Genomic DNA, 20,596 nt, shown 5'->3' with positions numbered 1-20,596 from the left:
ATTAACACACACAATAAGTGATCAATAAATGTTTGTTGAATGAGTAAGCCTGCGATGGGTACTTAAGTAAAAGATTTCATATGCGTTTGTGTTAGTCTGTGTATACATGTTATATGTGTGGCATATTAACTTTCTATCTTACCTATCAGTCTATTTCTTTTCGTTCTTCACATCAAATTTTTACTTTCAGAACTTTGAAAGTAAGGATATCCTCTGCATGAAAGATCTTTGTGTACTTAACCCCTATGCAAGAGTTGTTTATCCACATCTACAGAAGCTGTAAATTTACTGAATATAATTATGTCAAATTGTATGTGGAACATAATTTTGCAGACAAAAAAATAACATGAAACAAACACCATAATTACACTGAAGTTAAAATAACCCAGTAACATACTCGTTCCTAGAGATAACTAGATATATTCGTATGTATTCCACACAATTAATAGTGTGTGAGGAACTATTAAACTGGAGTGCAGCTTCCTTTCAAATATTTATTTATGGTTCTCATGAAGTAGAGATTAATGATAAACAGAGCAGGGGGAAAAGAACACTTGAATTTATCATAGGTGTATGGTCAGGGGAAGAAGTTATACTTTACTCAGGGCAAAAGGCAATTCACTAAGTATTTACTCATCACCTAATGGGTTTCAGGGGCTTCCCAGGGAGTGCAGTGGTAACGAATCTATCTTCCAATGCAGAGATGCAGGAGATATAGGTTCAATCCCTGGGTTGGGAAGATCCCCTGGAGTGAAATGGTAACTGCACTCTAGTACTCTAGCCTGGAAAATTGCATGAACAGAGGAGACAGGTGGGCAGGCTACAGTCCATGGGTTCAAAAAGAGTGGGACACGACTGAGCACCCAGGCGATAGGATTCAGGCACTGCAGACATCATGCCAGGCACTAGATGTAAGTGAGAAAACAATGGAATAGTTTATGTGTTCTGGTTGATATCAGCTGGAGTGTATCACCAATGATTAATATACATTTTACTAAATTCCCTTCTTATAACAGGTAGTTGTTGATGGTGCCTTTCCTTCCACTTTAGAGCAGAGAATTCAAATGCAAATCCTCATGGAAGTGGGAAAAATTCTTAATTCTTTGAAACAATTGTAAACTTAAAAAATTACATCTGAGAATTATAATTTGTAACCTCACAGACACAGAGGAAAACTCAGAAGTCTGGGACACTCTGATAGCTTTGCAGAGCCACATGAGTGAGAACCAGAATGAGAATCCAGATGTCATGTAGACAGCCCAGTGTTTTCTCAGAAAATTACACAAAAAATGTTGCTGTGGAGGTGTTTCACAGGGGACCGGGGCTAAGTGTCTGAAGAGATGGAAAGTATCATGGAGAAAATAAAGACTTGAAACATGTAATGGGGCAGAAGTGCTGAGGAAATACTCCACCTTTACAGTGAATAGATTGTTTTGTTTTTTGATTTTTTCTAATGAGTTTAGAACACAATCATTTCATTATTAATAGGTATCATTCTTTATTCCTCTGTAGATAATTGAGGCCCCAGGAACGTGCTATTTTCTAAATGGATTTCTTCAGGCTTCCCAACAATGTGACTGAATTTGTTCTCCTGGGACTCACACAGAATCCACACTTGCAGAAAGTACTCTTCATTGTCTTTCTGTTCATTTTCCTGTTCACTGTCCTGGCCAATCTTTTCATCGTCATCACCGTCTCCCTCAGCCCCACGCTTTCCACTCCCATGTACTTCTTTCTCACCCATTTGTCCTTGTTAGATGCTTCCTTGACCTCTGTCAGCACCCCTAAAATGACTTTTGACCTGCTGCACCAGAGGAGAACCATCTCCTGGGGAGGCTGCCTGACTCAGCTCTTTATGGAGCACTTCCTGGGAGCATCAGAAGTAATCGTCCTCACTGTCATGGCCTATGACCGCTATGTGGCCATCTGCAAGCCTCTGCACTACACGACCATCATGCGACAGGGGCTCTGCCGACTCCTGGTGGTGGTGGCCTGGATCGGGGGGATCCTGCATGCCACAGTGCAGATTCTTTTCACAGGAGACTTGACCTTCTGTGGTCCCAATGTCATTGACCACTTCATGTGTGATTTCTTCTCACTGTTGGAAATTTCCTGCAGCGACACCTACAGGCTTGGAATGGTGGTGGCGGCTAACACTGGGGGCATGGCCATGCTCATTTTTCTTCTGCTTCTCATTTCCTATGTAGTCATCCTGAGCTCCCTGAAATCCCATAGCTCTGAAGGACGACGCAAAGCCCTCTCTACATGTGGCTCCCACTTTACAGTAGTCATGCTCTTTTTTGGACCATGTATATTCACTTACACACGTCCTGTGGCCACTTACCCTGCAGACAAGTTGGTGACAGTGTTTTACGGAATCCTCACGCCCTTGTTAAATCCTATCATTTACACAGTGAGAAACACAGAAGTGAAAAATGCCATGAGGAGTTTGTTAAAGAAGAGAGTGACTTAGGCTGTTCACGATGCCAAGAGATAATGATTTATATACATAGGGAAGATTATTTGTGTTGTATGTTGTGGAATTCAATGAAGAATGTTTTCCATCACTGACAAAAATATAAGGCCCAGAAATTAACATTTGCTGATTATTTAATATTGACTACACATATTTTAGGCATTTTGGTAAGCTTCATTATATTTTTCTGAGGTTTCCATGTTTGTGTTATTAGATTCAGAATAAGCAATGGAAAAAACAACTATATACCCTGGGTTTGATGATTGTAGAGTAAGTTTTTCTCCATTATCTTACCTACTTACCAAATTCTTCATATATGTTAATTGGATGAAATTGGCTTGTCCATAAGACTTTGATCTCAGAACTTCTTCCATTTTTGCTTCATCTGATGTAAAGCAAATAAGGGATAGAAATTCTTAGGTAGATATGTGGAGAAGGGACAATCGAGGACAGGAATAGCAGTTGGAATTTTTTCTGTACTATGAACTAATAAACAGGAAAGAATAACTCACTCTGTGTGTGTGTTAGTCCCTCAGTTGAATCCAACTCTTTGATACCCCATGGAATGTAGCCTGCCAGGCTCCTCTGTCCATGGAATTTTCCAGGCAAAAATACTGGGGTTGGTTACCATTTCCTCCTCCGAGGTATCTTCCTGACCCAGGGAGAGAATTCACATCTCCTGTGTCTCCTACATTGCAGACAGGTTCTTTTACTTCTGAGCCACTGGGGAGGACCAAATAATTCACTATCTCTAATTGTTTTCTTAACAAAAAATAATTCAGAAAATTTGAAGGTATTCTTAATTTGCTCTGTTTTGTTAAACACCTTTATGACTCACATTTTTTTTCTGTGTGTATAAAGGAAATATTTTCATTTTCCATACCAAGACTTCAGGAACCATTTGAAACAAGGTACACATCTTTTTATAAATCTCAACAAAAAAAGCATATGAGTAGGTTCCAAAGTTATTGTTCTGTAGGTCAGATACATATATTTACATTGCATGAATGCTTTATTATCTATTAGGCACAAAGAGAAGCAAATAGAGGTTTACTAACTTACTAATTTACTTGACTCAAATCACATGTGTTTCCCCCTAAAGTATGTCAGGAATATTACACTGGAATGCAGTTTCCTGTCAACAATTTCACCTACAAAATACCAATCCAGGTCTTTATTTTTTATTTTTATTTAAAAATTAAAAAAAAATTTTTTACTTTACAATATTGTATTGGTTCTGTCACACATCAACATGAGTCTGCCATGGGCGTATACATGTTCCCCATTCTGAACCCCCCTCCCACCTCCCTCCCCGTACCATCCCTCTGAGTCATCCCAGTGCACTAGCCCCAAGCATCCTGTATCGAACCTGGTCTGGCAAATCATTTCTTATATGATATTATACATGTTTCAGTGCCATTCTCCCAAATTGTCCCACCCTCTCCCTCTCCCATAGAGTTCAAAAAACTGTTCTAACATCTGTGTCTCTTTTGCTGTCTCACATACAGGGTTATCGTTACCATCTTCTAAATTCCATATATATGTATTAGTATACTGTATTGGTGTTTTTCTTTCTGGCTTACTTCACTCTGTATAATAGGCTCCAGTTTTATCCACCTCATTAGAACTGATTCAAATGTATTCTTTTTAATGGCTGAATAATACTCCATTGTGTATATGTACCACAGCTTTCTTATCCATTCATCTGCTGATGGACATCTAGGTTACTTCCATGTCCTGGCTATTATAAACAGTGCTGCGATGAACACTGGGGTACATGTGTCTCTTTCGATTCTGGTTTCCTTGGTGTGTATGTCCAGCAGTGGGATTGCTGGGTCATAAGGCAGTTCTGTTTCCACTTCTTAAAGGAATCTCCACACTGTTCTCCATAGTGGCTGTACTAGTTTGAATTCCCACCAACAGTGTAAGAGGGTTCCCTTTTCTCCACACCCTCTCCAGCATTTATTGCTTGTAGACTTTTGGATCGCAGCCATTCTGACTGCCGTGAAATGGCACCTCATTGTGGTTTTGATTTGCATTTCTCTGATAATGAGTGATGTTGAGCATCTTTTCATGTGTTTGTTAGCCATCTGTATGTCTTCTTTGGAGAAATGTCTGTTTAGTTCTTTGGCCCATTTTTTGATTGGGTCGTTTATTTTCCTGGAATTGAGCTGTAGGAGTTGCTTGTATATTATTGAGATTAGTTGTTTGTCAGTTGCTTCATTTGCTATTATTTTCTCCTATTCTGAAGACTATCTTTTCACCTTGCTTATAGTTTACCTAAAGAAACTAAAGACCTATATATAAAAAAACTATAAAACACTGGTAAAAGAAATCAAAGAGGACAGTAATAGATGGAGAAATATACCATATTCATGGATTAGAAGAATCAATATAGTGAAAATGAGTATAACTACCCAAAGCAATCTATAGATTCAATGCAATCCTTATCAAACTACCAACGGTATTTTTCACAGAGCTAGAACAAATAATTTCACAATTTGTATGGAAATACAAAAAAATCTTGAATAGCCAAAGCAATCTTGAGAAAGAAGAATGGAACTGGAGGAATCAACCTGCCTGACTTCAGGCTCTACTACAAAGCCACAGTCATCAAGACAGTATGGTACTTGCACAAAGATAAATATAGATCAATGGAACAAAATAGAAAGCCCAGAGATAAATCCATGCACCTATGAAAACCTTATCTTTGAAAAAGGAGGCAAGAATATACAATGGAGAAAAGACAATCTCTTTAACAAGTGGTGCTGGGAAAACTGGTCAACAACATGTAAAAGGATGAAACTAGAACACTTTCTAACACCATACACAAAAATAAACTCAAAATGGATTAAAGATCTAAACGTAAGACCAGAAACTATAAAACTCTTAGAGGAGAACACGGGCAAAACACTCTCTGACATACATCACAGCAGGATCCTCTAGACCCACCTCCCAGAATATTAGAAATAAAAGCAAAAATAAACAAATGGGACCTAATTAAATTAAAAGCTTCTGCACAATCCAGGTCTTTAAAGCTCAGTCTTACTCTCTTTCAAATAAAACAGAGTTGTCTTCTTTATGTTTAGGTCTATAGATGAGAAAATGATCTGCAGTCTTAATGATTGACTGTCCTTCGAGTAGATGGTGTCAGTATGCTTCAGCCTTGTCTTATAGGTAACAACATATTTCTGCAGTGCAAGTTTATTCTCTTTTTGAAGGTTTGTTATGCCACTTCCCTTTTACAAAGACCAACATGAGTATAGTAATGGTAATCTATAAATAAAAAGAATCAGAACAAGTATATATACATACATATATCCTGATAGCTCCGCTGGTAAAGAATTCCCCTGATGCAGGTGACACCAGCTCAATTCCAGGGCTGGGAAGGTCCCCTGGAGAAGGGATAGGCTACTGACTCCAGTATTCATGGGATTCCCTGGTGGCTCAGATGCTAAAGAATCTGCCTGCAATAGAGGAGACCTGAGTTCGATTCCTAGATCAGGAAGATCCCCTGCAGAAGGGGAATGGCTACCCACTCCAGCACTTTTACCTGGAGAATCCCATGGACAGAGGAGCCTGGCAGGCTATGATCCAGGGAATGTCAAAGATTTGGATACCACTGAGTGAGTAAACCTTCAGTTTCATTTTTCTTCAAGGATAGGATAAGTCTTGAGTAAATGTGGTTTCCACTCTAAGAGCAATGAGAACATTTAAAGAGAAAAAAACTAAGGCCAATGATTATGTTTTAGGGGCTATACCAGAGACTCAGTGGAGGAGTAAGATGAATGCAGCACAGATTATAAATTGTCAACAGGAAAACTTGGAAGGTATGAGAACTGAAAAAGGAAATGCAAGCAGTCTGGCATTCACAGTGGATGCAATTTTACTAGATTGTGAGTAAATTTAAAGCTCCTTTGGATCTTCCTTTACACAGCCTCAAAAATCTGTCCTGAGGATAAACTGCCATGTGACTATTTTTTATTCATTAAAAATATATATTTAGGGAATAAGTGTGTTTCTCCTAAAAATCAGTGAGACATAATGTTTGGATCTGTTGTATAAACATATTTGGTTTAATCTGGAATATCATTTGGTGAAAATGTTAGGTGTTATTGAGGGAAGTGAGCTAACTACTGTTGATAAACTATGAAGCATACATCTTGACAGGTTCTTTATATACATTATTACTGTAGGAACAAGTATTGGTAAATATATTTCTATCCATTTTATACAAGACAAAAGTGACTCAATAAAGTTAAATAAGAATATGAAGTATTTTAGACTCTGCTTCCTCCACTCATCCCACTTCAATATGGGAAAATTTCACTTTCCTACTTTCTCACTCCTTGTTGGGAAAATATCAAAACACAGGTCTGATCATTGGCCACACTGTGAAGACTGTCTTTGAGGCATTCTATTGTTCTTTGGAGGGGAGATTTCTTTCCTTCATCTCTCTGTTGATCTCAATTTCCCAGGATTCTCACACACTCCTGATTCCATTTGTGTCAAGGAAAATCATGTGCTGATATCTTTTTGGCAGATGTATTATCCTTCATGGGCATGATGAAAAGTGGGATATAATAGGCTCAAGAAATGAAATTCAAGGCTGCATTTCAAAGGAAGGGACACTTGGGTAAAAGAGATGTCTAGATGAGAATCAAACAACCTAGAGCAGCCAACGTCTGCTGACCTGAAGCTGCAGGCAGCACAGTAGAGGGACGTGGCCCCCGGGGAGACTTTCCGGACAGCGTACCTGGCGGATCCTGCAGCCTCTCCTTTCAGGAACCAGCACTGAGAGGCTGTGGCCCTGGATGGCGACCTGATGGGCGAAACAGCCCTGCCCTGCTATGTCTGTGTGGCGCTAGGAGTAGGTCTCATTCGCCAGCACCACATCCTGCCTCCAGAGTCTGGCGTCTTCTCCCTGAATGTGGTCTTCCATGCCCTGTCCCCGTCTCCACAGTGTCTGTCCTTCTGGGCCCCCAGGACGGGAACCTTGCCATCCACAGTCTCACGTGCTCTCTTGCTCCTCTAGGTGGTTCACGGTTCTGGTTCCCCTGTGCTTTTCACTTCCCCTTCTTCACTGGGCCTTCAATCTTCTAACCTCTTTTCAACTCAGCTTCTGTCCACTCTCCTGGGATCTCTGCTCCCTCCTCGCCAGCCTGTGCCTGTCTGTCCCTGACTTTGACCTATGCATCTATACTCTGGCCCTCGAGTTCCCCTGCTGTTCTAATGCCTGTGATTCGCTTTCCCTAAATGGTTTTGTGGTCACCCCATTTCCCTATATCAATCTCCCATTTCCCTATATCAATCTCCCAATCTAACTTCTTGTCCTTCTTCAGTAACATGACTCTCATTTATCCAATGTGAGATCTCAAAGAGGTCAAGTACAGTGATTTGCCTTTATGTATGTAATATATTCTTACTAATTTTACCTCTGCTGTGAATTAAATTGGGCTTCCCAAGTGGTGCAGTGGAAAAGAATCCACTTGCTGATATAGGAGATGCAAGAGAGACTGTTCGATCTCTGGGTCAGAAAGATCGGGAAAAGGAAATGGCAACCCACTCCAGTATTCTTGCCTGGGAAATCTCATGGACAGAGGAGCCTGGCGGGCTACAGTCCATGGTGTCACAAAGAGTCAGACCCAACTGAGCGACTGAGCACAATCATTGAAGTAATTGATATCCTGTTTGGCATGTGTAGCACCTTGAAGAACTATATAGGTGCTATTTCTATAGAGCTTTTCCCTTTGTTATGCCATAGAGCTAACATTTATATTGATTTTGTATTTTGAAGCATTATTGGATTTGTTTAGTAGTTCTAACAGGTTTGGTGCAATTATTTGCTTTTTCTATATGTAAGATTGTCTCCTCTGTACTCTGTTAAATGTGGCTACTTGCTCTTAATAACATGCATATGAAGTTTATGCATGTCAATGTGTTCATCAGTAAGTTATTCATGTTATTGCTGAGTAGTATTTTGACTTATGGATGAACCACAGTTTATTTTTTCTCAGTTAACAGATATTTTGGCTGTTTCCAGCTATTTGAACTTATAATTAGAGTTGTTCTAAATATTCAGAACTGGACATGGAACAACAGACTGGTTCCAAATAGGAAAAGGAGTACGTCAAGGCTGTATATTGTCACCCTGTTTATTTAACTTATATGCAGAGCACATCATGAGAAATGCTGGGCTGGAGGAAGCACAAGCTGGAATCAAGATTGGCAGGAGAAATATCAATAACCTCAGATATGTAGATGACACCACCCTTATGGCAGAAAGTGAAGAAGAACTATAGAGCCTTTTGATGAAAGCAAAAGAAGAGAATGAAAAATTTGGCTTAAAGCTCAACATTCAGAAAACTAAGATCATGGTATCCGGTCCCATCACTTCATGGCAAATAGATGGGGAAACAGTGGAAACAGTGGCTGACTTAATTTTACTGGACTCCGAAATCACTGCAGATGGTGATTGCAGCCATGAAATTAAAAGACACTTACTCCTTGGAAAGAAAGTTATGACCAACCTAGACAGCATATTAAAAAGCAGAGACATTATTTTGCCAACAAAGGTCTGTCTAGTCAAAGCCAGGGTTTTTCCAGTAGTCACATATGGTGGTGAGGGTTGGACTATAAAGAAAGCTGAATGCTGAAGAATTGGTGCTTTTGAAGTGTGGTGTTGGAGAAGATTCTTGAGAGTCCCTTGGACTGAAAGGAGATCCAATCAGTCCATCCTAAAGGAGACTGGTTCCAAATAGGGAAAGGAGTACGTCAAGGCTGTATATTGTCACCCTGCTTATTTAACTTCTATGCAGAGTACATTGTGAGAAACGCTGGACCGGAAACACAAGCTGGAATCAAGATTGCCGGGAGAAATACTAATAACCTCAGATATGCAGATGACACCACCCTAATGGCAGAAAGTGAGGAGGAACTAAAAAGCCTCTTGATGAAAGTGGAAGAGGAGAGTGAAAAAGATGGCTTAAAGCTCAACATTCAGAAAACGAAGATCATGGCATCTGGTCTCATCATTTCATGCAAAATAAATGGGGAAACAGTGGAAACAGTGTCAGACTTTATTTTTTGGGGCTCCAAAGTCACTACAGATGGTGACTGCAGCCATGAAATTAAAAGACGCTTACTTCTTGGAACAAAGTTATGACCAAACTAGATAGCATATTCAAAAGCAGAGACATTACTTTGCCAACAAAAGTCTGTCTAGTCAAAGCTAGTGTTGTTCCCGTAGTCACGTATGGATGTTAGAGTTGGACTATAAAGAAAGCTGAGCGCTGAAGAATTGATGCTTTTGAACTGTGGTGTTGGAGAAGACTCTTGACAGTCCCTTGGACTGCAAGGAGATCCAACCAGTCCATCCTAAAGGAGATCAGTCCTGGGTGTTCATTGGAAGGACTCATGCTGAAGTTGAAACTCCAGTACTTTGGCCACCTGATGCGAAGAGCTGACTCATTGGAAAAGACCCTGATGCTGGGAAAGATTGAGGGCAGGAGGAGAAGGGGACAAGAGAGGATGAGATGGTTGGATGGCATCACCGACACAATGGACATGGGTTTGGGTGGATTCCGGGAGTTGGTGATGGACAGGGAGGCCTGGCGTGCTGTGATTCTTGGGTTTGCAAAGAGTCGGACACGTCTGAGTGACTGAACTGAAGTGAACTAACAAGTCATTTAAAAATGTTTCCTCTTGTTTTGTAGATTAACTGCTTCTAAAATGTGAACTCGGCTCCTGTTCAGACCAGATGGAACCAGGGAACAGTATTTCTTAGTCCTCTTGGGCCTCACTCTTTCTTTTTATATTTTGACAATGGTGGGCCACCTGCACATTATCATGACTAAAACTCTCAGTAAGACCTTGAACTCATTACTGCTGGTAGTGTCCTGGGTTGGAGGTTTTCTGCACTCAGTAATGCAACTTAGTACTAATTATGGGCTCCTATTCTGTGGCCCCAAAGTCACTGATCACTTTATGTGTAACATGAACACTTATTGAAACTCATATGTACTAACACCTATATTATTGGTCTCTTGGTACTGGCCAATGGAGGACTTACCTGCACTATTGTGTTTCTGCTCTTATTGATCACCTATGGAGTCATCCTGCACTCTCTGAAAAACCTGAGTCAGGAGGGAGGCAGAAAGTCCTTCACACCTGTGGTTCCCCACATCACTGTGATTGTCTGCTTCTTTGTTCTTGTATTTTTATATATAGAAGACCTGCTAAGACCTTCCCCACTAAAAAATAATTGAGAGTATCTTATACAGTCATAATTCTCATACTGAGCTCATTAATCTACAGTCTAAAAAATTCTGAAATGACTAATGCTATAAATAAGCTCTGGAGAGGGAAAAAAAGCAGACCAAGTTTTAAATTAGTGCATTATCCATTATGAAGTTAGTAAATTAGCATTAGGGCCAATCTCTTAGAATGTAAAAGTGTTCATAAATTTGATACATACTTTCCATTTCTTTAACAGATTGACAATTATAATTAAATTATATGTTCATGCTATTTATTAGTAGCAATTCCCTGATGGTATGTAAACTGACTAACATCTAGTTTATCAGTGAATCTTGAAAGGTAGCATACATTTAAACTAGGAAGTCAATAAATAATATGTCACAAATTAGTCAATGAAATTTTTACAGAGTTACTAATTTTAAATTAATTTGTGTTTACTTTTATTTTTTTATTGTTAGATTCTTTTTATCTTCTTTGTATTTATTGTACTAGTTAAAATATATTGTGTGTATGGAGTGTTTTTTTTCCTCACTTTCATCTGTATTCATATGAAATTTTAGCATAATATTTATTTAATTTTTTAAATAAGAAAAAATTCTATTCTAGTAATGGAATTCATGCAAAATGAAATCATGTAGAATAAAACTTATCCCCATCATAACCTAGATTCTTCCAGTCCTTTCAGATGATGTCACTATATTCGCTTTCTCAGATTGCTCAAGTTATAATCTGCAAATACAGGCATATTTTCATTTATATGTTTGTGTTTCTGCTTCAATGTATACATTTTTCATTTTACTGCACAGCCTCCTGGAGATCTGTGCATGCCAGTTTACTTAGATCCTAACTCAGTCTAGTTAGTTCCTGCTACTTAAGTCTTTCATGCAGCTACACTAAAATTGATGCATCTGGTCATTTTCATGTTTTCTTCAGTTCTTTTCAATGTTTAATAATTCTGTGATGAAGTTTTTAAAATTTTTCTGTATGAGTTCCAAGGAGTGGAATTGTTGAGTCAATTATTTTATGTATTTAAATTTTGATGTTTATAGTTATTGTCAGAATGTCATCAGTTTGGTTATCTTTTCACATGTTTCAAGGCATTTGTATTCGTTTTCCATGAACTGCTTATAAATTAACTTCATATATTTTCTTTGATTGCTGATCTTTTCCATTTGATTTGGATAGTGTGGCCACTTTAACAATATTTTTCTGTATTCCTCCAGTTCATGAACATTGGGCATCCTTCTTTGTTCCTTTAATTTCTTTCATTGATGTCATATATTTTTCAGTTTACCAGATTTTCACTTCCATTATTTACTTTATTCCGATGTATGTTATTCTTATTGATACTATTTTAAATGGGATTAGTTTCTTAATTTTCTTTTTATATATTTGATTGTGAAATATGTAAATGCAACTCATTTTTGCAGGTTGATTTTGTACCCTGAAAATTTGTTGGATTTATTTATTCGATCCAGCAATTTTGGTTCAGTTGCCTGTATTTTCTGTATAAAGATTATGCCTATTCTGATTTGAGATTTATGCACATCCTTGTGTTTATCAATAGTTTATTCATTTTATTGCTAATTAGCATTCCATTTTGTGGATGTATCACAGTCCTTTTAAGCTTTTCTTGGTTAAGAGATATTTTGTCTGTTTCCAGCTATTTTAACTTATGATTAAAACTACTGTAAATATGCATGTAAACTTTTTAAGAAACAAGCAAACAGGCTCAGAAAAAATAGAAATGATTATTTTTGAGGTACTAGATATAAGAATTAAGTGGCAGTGACCACCAAGAGATAGAAATTTAGTTGAGTTCCAGATGTTTCCCATGTTTATTACTTTTAAAATGTTTCATGTTGTGGTACAGAGAGTGATACATCAAAAAAAATCCGAATAGACTTTCTGAGTTGGAGATATGATGTTCAGGGTCTGAGGACACCAAGACAGCTAAATTTATGAGAGTAAAATACTGCAGAGGATACAACTATAGTTCTGGAGTCTTGAGGGGGTTGTGGGAGAGAGAGGGAGATTACTCATTATTAAAGTTTCATCAGAGTACTGATCTGGGCTTGCATTTGAGGAAAATAACTGAGGCTGGAGGGAGATTTATCCAGATGGATTACAAAGAGGGCTTGGAGCTCACATTGGGCCAGGAATAGTGTTTATTCTCACCAGCTGGGAAACCTCATCGTTCACAGGGACAGTGCTGTTGGTTGAATACTCAGAAAGATTTTACATCAATAGTGGGACATGATTAGTCCTAGATCGAGCACTTCTCAGGATGCGACTCAAAAACCATATTAACAAGTTAAAAAAAATCCTCAAAGAAAGCATCCAAAGGAATCAAAATAAGAATTATGTTCAGGATTTTGTGTATTTACTAATGTGAGAAATTGATCCAATGTTAAGGGTTATTCTGGGGGCGTAAAATGCATTAGGAGGCACTTTCATTTTCTCCCTTCTGTGAAAGTGTTTGTGTAAGGTTGGTACCATTCATGGATTAGCTTTTATAGAACTGATTGATGAATGCCACATGAGAATGACATTTTGAGGGGAAAGTAATTCTAAGCATTGATTTATTTAGATGTTAGATTATTCCAGCTTTTAGTTATTTTGCTCTGTGTGATTAGAAAGTTGTCATTTTCATATCAGTGTTTCATTTTCTTTTCTTTTTTTTTAAATTTTATTTTATTTTTAAACTGTACAATATTGTATTAGTTTTGCCAAATATCAAAATGAATCAGCCACAGGTGTACATGTGTTCCCCATCCTGAACACTGTTCCCTCCTCCCTCCCCATACCATCCCTCTGGGTCGTCCCAGTGCACCAGCCCCAAGCATCCAGTATTGTGCATTGAACCTGGACTGGTGACTCGTTTCATACATGATATTAAACATGTTTCAATGTCATTCTCCCAAATCTTCCCACCCTCTCCCTCTGCCACAGAGTCCATAAGACTGATCTATACATTAGTGTCTCTTTTGCTGTCTCGTAAACAGGGTTATTGTTACCATCTTTCTAAATTCCATATATATGCGTTAGTATACTGTATTGGTGTTTTTCTTTCTGGCTTACTTCACTCTAATGCAATCCCTATCAAGCTACCAATGGTATTCTTCACAGAGCTAGAACAAATAATTTCACAATTTGTATGGAAATACGAAAAACCTCGAATAGCCAAAGCTATCTTGAGAAAGAAGAATGGAACTGGAGGAATCAACCTGCCTGACTTCAGGCTCTACTACAAAGCCACAGTTATCAAGACAGTATGGTACTGGCACAAAGACAGAAATATAGATCAATGGAACAAAATAGAAAGCCCAGAGATAAATCCATGCACATATGGACAACTTATCTTTGACAAAGGAGGCAAGAATATACAATGGATTAAAGACAATCTCTTTAACAAGTGATGCTGGGAAAACTGATCAACCACTTGTAAAAGAATGAAACTAGAACACTTTCTAACACCATACACAAAAATAAACTCAAAATGGATTAAAGATCTAAATGTAAGACCAGAAACTATAAAACTCCTAGAGGAGAACATAGGCAAAACACTCTCCGACATACATCACAGCAGGATCCTCTATGACCCACCTCCCAGAATACTGGAAATAAAAGCAAAAATAAACAAATGGGACCTAATTAAACTTAAAAGCTTCTGCACAACAAAGGAAACTATTAGCAAGGTGAAAAGGCAGCCTTCAGAATGGGAGAAAATAATAGCAAATGAAGCAACTGACAAGCAACTAATCACAAAAATATACAAGCAACTCCTACAGCTCAACTCCAGAAAAATAAATGACCCAATCAAAAAATGGGCCAAAGAACTAAATAGACATTTCTCCAAAAAGACATACAGATGGCTAACAAACACATGAAAAGATGCTCAACATCACTCATTATCAGAGAAATGCAAATCAAAACCACTATGAGGTACCATTTCACCCCAGTCAGAATGGCTGTGATCCAAAAGTCTACTAGCAATAAATGATGGAGAGGGTGTGGAGAAAAGGGAACCCTCTTACACTGTTGGTGGGAATGCAAACTAGTACAGCCACTATGGAGAACAGTGTGGAGATTCCTTAAAAAACTGGAAAAAGAACTGCCTTATGACCCAGCAATCCCACTGCTGGGCATACACACTGCAGAAACCAGAATTGAAAGAGACACGTGTACCCCAATGTTCATCGCAGCACTGTTTATAATAGCCAGGACATGGAAGCAACCTAGATGTCCATCAGCAGATGAATGGCTAAGAAAGCTGTGGTACATATACACAATGGAGTATTACTCAGCCATTAAAAAGGATACATTTGAATCATTTTCTTCTCTTGGCAAGTATACTTCTGTGAATTCATTTATAATATCATTGTATCATCTTTGCAAGATCTCTCGAATCGAGAGTGATGACTCTTTCTTCAATATTTGTTTAAAATCTACCATTTTAACCATTTTATTTATTTATTTTAAAATTTCATTTATATCACTGCATCCAGTCTTAGTTCCTCCTGAGGGGGGTCCGTTGTCTCATGCAGGATCATTCTTTGCAGTGTGTCAACTCTCTGAGCGCACAGGCTCAGAAGTTGTGGTGGCAACTTACTTGCTCCAAATCCACTCCAGGATTCTTGCCTGGAAAATCCCAGGGACAGAGGTGCCCTGTGGGCTACAGCCCATGATGTGGCAAAGAGTTGGACATGACTGAGCGACTGGCACAAACACACATGTGGGGTCTTCGTTCCCCAACTAGGTATTGAACCGAATTCCCCTGCACTGTGGGGATTCCCTGGTGACTCAGACAGTAAAGAATCTGCCTGCAATGTGGGAGACCTGGGTTCCATCCCTGGGTGGGGAAGATTCCCTGGAGGAGGGCATGGCAACCCACTCCAGTATTCTTGCCTGGAGAATCCCAGGGACAGAGGGGTCTGGCCGGCTACAGTCCATGGGGTCGCAACAAGTCGGACATGACTGAACGACTAAGCACACAGCCCAGCACTGTAAGGTGGATTATTAACTATTGGACCATCAGGGAATTTCCCCTCTCTTCAATCTGGATTCTGATAATTTTTTTCTTTTGTTTTTTTCTTAGTACATTTTGCTAGAAATGTATCAATTTATTTAAAGGTTAAAGACCTAATTATAGGTTTTAAATAGATTTATTATTTTTAATGAATTCCTCTTTAAATGATGTCTGTGTTCTCAATACTGTTTCAAACTACAATGCTCTCTAGCATTGTAAATAATTAAAATAAAATAAGTAAGTAAATAATTAGAATACAATTTACAATAGCATTGTAAATAAGTAAAATAAAATAAGTAAAATAAAATAAAATAAGTAAAATAATTAAAATTATTTTAATTTTTCTTTTCTAGTATCTTGAGACAAAAGCTGAGTTCATTTCTTAAAATATTTATTGTTTTCTAATATTTGCATATAAAGAAAACTCTACATTTCTTTCTAAGCACTCTTTTAGTTGCATCCAGTTAATATATACATGTTATATTATCCTTTATGTGTGTGAATATATATATATGTATATATATATATATTTTTTTTTTTAGATATGTATGTTCGGTCTTGTTTGACTCTTTGTGACCCCTTGGACCCATGGACTGTAGCCCACCAGCCCCTCTGTCCATGAGATTTCCCAGGCAACAATACTGGAGCAGGTTGCTATCTTTTAGTCCAGGGGATCTTCCTGACCCAGGAATCAAACCAGCGTCTCTTGCAACTCTTGTACTGGGAAGCAAATTCTTTACCACTAGCAGCACCTGGGAAGTCCTGCTTTTTAGAAACCTTTAATATACATTATTTTATATAGTGTGTATCATTATCTTTCTGTAGAAAATATCTTAAAATTTACACAGGTAATTTTAGGCTTGTATTGCTTAATTTGTAAATGAAAATGTTATATTTTTCTTTTTTTATATGTATATATTTACATAGATGCTATATACATATATGATATAAATATAGATATATGCTGTATGATTTAAATCTTTAAAAATGTACAGCAACTTCTGTCACAGCTTAGGGTGTTTTCTACTTTGGCAAAGGCCCCGTGAGCACTTTGAGATAAATGGAATAATCCCACAAATGTTTTCTCTTTTACAATTCTCACACTAAAATAGATTCTATCAACTTGTCTGTCTGAAATCATATGACAACTTTTATCTGTATTTGAAATAAACCTTAAATAACTTATTCTGAAGTTAACATTAATAATATTTGGAAATAAATTCAGATATTATCTTCAAAGACAAAGCTTAAACTTAAAACTATTTGCCTATTTTTAAGGTTTGATTTAAACTAGAAAGTTTTTACATATTTTATTTCTGCACAGATTTGATTTTCCCGTTTGGTGATATGGTCTCAATTTACACTTTATGATTTTTCCCCCAGGGGACAGGATTCTATAAGTCCTGTTTCACATGGTGATTGTTCTGGTACCATCTCTGGAGATAAAGACTCTACCCTCAAAATTATGGTTAAAGTTCCAATGAATTTAAATAGACAAAAATCACCCTTGGAGATGTACCTGCTGAATGCCTTGCCTGTACGTACTGCAGTTAAATATCGACCACGTGTGGACAGCCCTTTGCTTTTACCTGAGGAGTGAATGTCTGCAGCAGCAATCACATGGCACACTTCTATTAGAATTAAAATGATGGACTCAGAACATAATAGAGTGTGTATACGAAATTATTCCCATCCTTCAAGAAACCCAAAATTCAGCAATGCTGTTTGGAGACAGGACAATATAAGTGAGAATCAAAATGTTGCAAAGTCCATTTCACTTTCACTGGTATAGACACAAGCAGCAGATTAATTTTTTTCACTTTAAACAATCCTTACATAATTTGAAGTTTTTTCTCTCTCTCTTTCTCTGACTAAAATGGTGATTTAACATTTGTTTGTTATCAGGACAAATTCTGACGGTAGTAAACACTTTGGATTTCTTTTCACAATCAAGATTCAGAGTTCCTTAGGTAACAGGACATTCATATTCATTTTGAAAATTTCAATAATTGAAAAGTATTTTTTTTTCTGAATGTCTGAGATGAATTACATGTCCTGCAAGACTGACTGAAAATCCAGTGATGCTGAATGTACCTTGCTCATTATTTTGCCAGAGATGGCATCAGTGCATGAAGGACTAAAGAGATGGCACCAGAGCTCAGAACATGGGTTGAATAACTTTCATCTTCTGCAGGTAACCCAGGAAGTGTATTCAGACACAAAATTCTTAACGAGGCTTTCTATTTTATGAGTCCATTGGTGGACTGAGAATTCAATCCTTTAAGAGTTTTCCTTTGTGATTTTCATAATCAGCCATGTTAGGATTCTTTCATGATTATTAAATATGTAAAAATTGATTCTGTTCAGCAATACACTTTTTGGATAATTTCATATTCTAATGATCTGAAATAAATTTACTGTCCAGAAAGTACTCTTAGAAATTAATTTCAAGGTTAATGATTTGACAATATTTTCATTCAGATATTTATATATCTGACCCTACTTTCAATTTTTATGTTCTCTAAACATAGCATGTTAATCTGTTAAAATTAAATGATGAGGTAGTATCCGTATATTTTGATTGATTGACTTCCAAGAACTCAAGCAAATACTGTACTAAGCAAGCTGTGACTTCAAGTCCTACTTTTCTATTCACAGATGAGCTTCAGCATCCTATCATATGTTTGTTGGTCTAAATAACCAACAAAAGATAAAAATATGAAAATATGAAATATAAAAATATGAAAATGAGACATTTTTTCTCTTTTTGTTGATATTTTATTTCATATTTTTATCTTTTGTTAGTTAACTGCTTACAGATCTTTACTTTCGATAATAATTCTGTGCATATCATCTAACATATTTATCTTCAGAATTTTTTGTCCAGTGGTGTTTTGTTATACTTTCCTAAGTCCTTAAAATATTTGAAATTGTCAGATATATTTATTTGAGATTAATTGATTGGTTAAGAAGTTTCTTTGAGCCCTAGAAGGAGGAAAGTCACCTCTTTCATGAAATGGACATTAAAACTTGCTTTACTTCTTTTTAAAACTTTAATCAGCTTTTATTTTTGTCTGAGATATTCGCTATATGTGCAATTTAAAGTTTCTAGATAGAAACTTAGTTGAAGGACTTCACTTATTTAATATTCTTTTCCAACATTTTTTTAAATTCACTTACCTATCTATTAGTTTGTGGTCAAGGAAGATGATTTAATCAGCCTTCTATTATAATATCTGAAAGTACCCAAACATAATAAAGGGATATTTATTATGTTTGTTGAATAAAAAACAAGGACTGTTTGTTGAATAAAAAACAAATTATTGTAAGATTTTAGGAAATCACTTTTAATAATTGTATTTATAGATAATGCTGTCCTGAACTCTGGAATAGACATACAGAAGAACCTATGGAAGAAAGGAAAAAAGTAAGTGAGTTTGTCCTCTTGGGGCTCACTCAGAGCATCCAGGGGCAGGGAATTTTATTTGTCGTGTTCTTGCTCATATACATCGCGACCATGGTGGGCAACCTACTCATTGTCCTGACTGTGGTACTCAGCCCAACATTGGATTCCCCTATGTACTTCTTTCTTGGCTACTTATCACTTATGGATGCTTTTTATTCTACTTCAATCACCCCAAATACAATTATAGACTTACTCTATGAGAAGAAAACCATTTCATTTCAAGCTTGCATGACCCAGCTTTTTACAGAGCATCTATTTAGTGGTGCTGAGGTTTTTCTCCTGGTTTTCATGGCCTATGACCGCTACCTGGCCATCTGCAAACCCTTGCATTATTTGACAATCGTGAATCAGAGAGTGTGTGTTCTGATGCTGCTATTGGCTTGGGTTGGTGGGTTTTTACATGCTCTACTTCATATCATTTTCTTTTGCAACCTTCCGTTCTGTGGCCCTAATGTCACTGACCACTTCGGGTGTGACACGTATCCTTTGTTAAAACTGGCCTGCACTGACACCCACATTACCGCCGTCACAGTGGTTGCCAATGATGGGGCGATCTGTGTGACCATTTTCACATTCTTACTCATCTCCTATGGGGTCATTCTGCGCTCCTTGAAGAATCTCAGTAAGGAAGGGAAGCATAAAGCCTTATCCACCTGTGGCTCCCACATTACAGTGGTGGTCCTCTTCTTTGTGCCCTGTATTTTAACGTATGTGAGACCTCCTGTTACCTTACCCATTGATAAATACTTCGTTGTGTTTTACACCATTGTCACCCCCATGCTGAACCCTCTAATCTATACTCTGAGAAATGGAGAGATGCAAAATGCCATGAAAAAGCTATGGATCAGAAGAAAACAATGAAGAAGCTGCAAAATATATTACTTATTTTCAACAAACAATTGCTCTTTCAATGAGCAAGGAAAGTCATGTGTGTGTGTGTGTTATGTGTGTTTTACTGTAATAAATGTCTCCTCAGCTTAAATAACTTGGGTATGATGAAAAAGGTTTATCATTTGAATACTTCCAGTCTACTTCTGCTTTATTGACTATGCCAAAGCCTTTGACTGTGTGGATCACAACAAACTGTGGACAATTCTTCAAGTGATGGGAATATCAGACCACCTGACCTGCCTCTTGAGAAATCTGTATGCAGGTCAGGAAGCAACAGTTAGAACTGGACATGGAACAACAGACTGGCTCCAAATAGGAAAAGGAGTACGTCAAGGCTGTATATTGTCACCCTGCTTATTTAACTTATATGCAGAGTACATCATGAGAAATGCTAGGCTGAAGGAAGCACAAGCTGGAATCAAGATTGCCAGGAGAAATATCAATAGCCTCAGATACAAAGATGACACCACCCTTA

General features: G+C 37.5%; 2 protein-coding genes across 2 annotated transcripts; both read left to right on the top strand.

Moving 5' to 3' along the window:
- Nucleotides 1-1,356: 1,356 nt before the first annotated feature.
- On the top strand, nt 1,357-2,473 carry LOC102393917 (olfactory receptor 140). The gene has a single exon (XM_006057422.4). It carries the CDS (start codon nt 1,547-1,549, stop codon nt 2,471-2,473), a length of 927 nt encoding a protein of 308 aa, XP_006057484.3. The 5' UTR covers nt 1,357-1,546.
- Nucleotides 2,474-19,173: 16,700 nt separating this feature from the next.
- LOC123329590 (olfactory receptor 4A47-like) lies at nt 19,174-20,091 on the top strand. The gene has a single exon (XM_044928958.2). It carries the CDS (start codon nt 19,174-19,176, stop codon nt 20,089-20,091), a length of 918 nt encoding a protein of 305 aa, XP_044784893.2.
- The last annotated feature ends 505 nt before the right edge of the window (nt 20,092-20,596 follow it).

This window comes from Bubalus bubalis, chromosome 16 (genome assembly GCF_019923935.1).
Source record: "Bubalus bubalis isolate 160015118507 breed Murrah chromosome 16, NDDB_SH_1, whole genome shotgun sequence".
Lineage (NCBI taxonomy): Eukaryota > Metazoa > Chordata > Mammalia > Artiodactyla > Bovidae > Bubalus > Bubalus bubalis.
The sequence above is the reverse complement of the archived record's forward strand: the minus strand, read 5'-3'. Positions and strand labels throughout refer to the sequence as shown.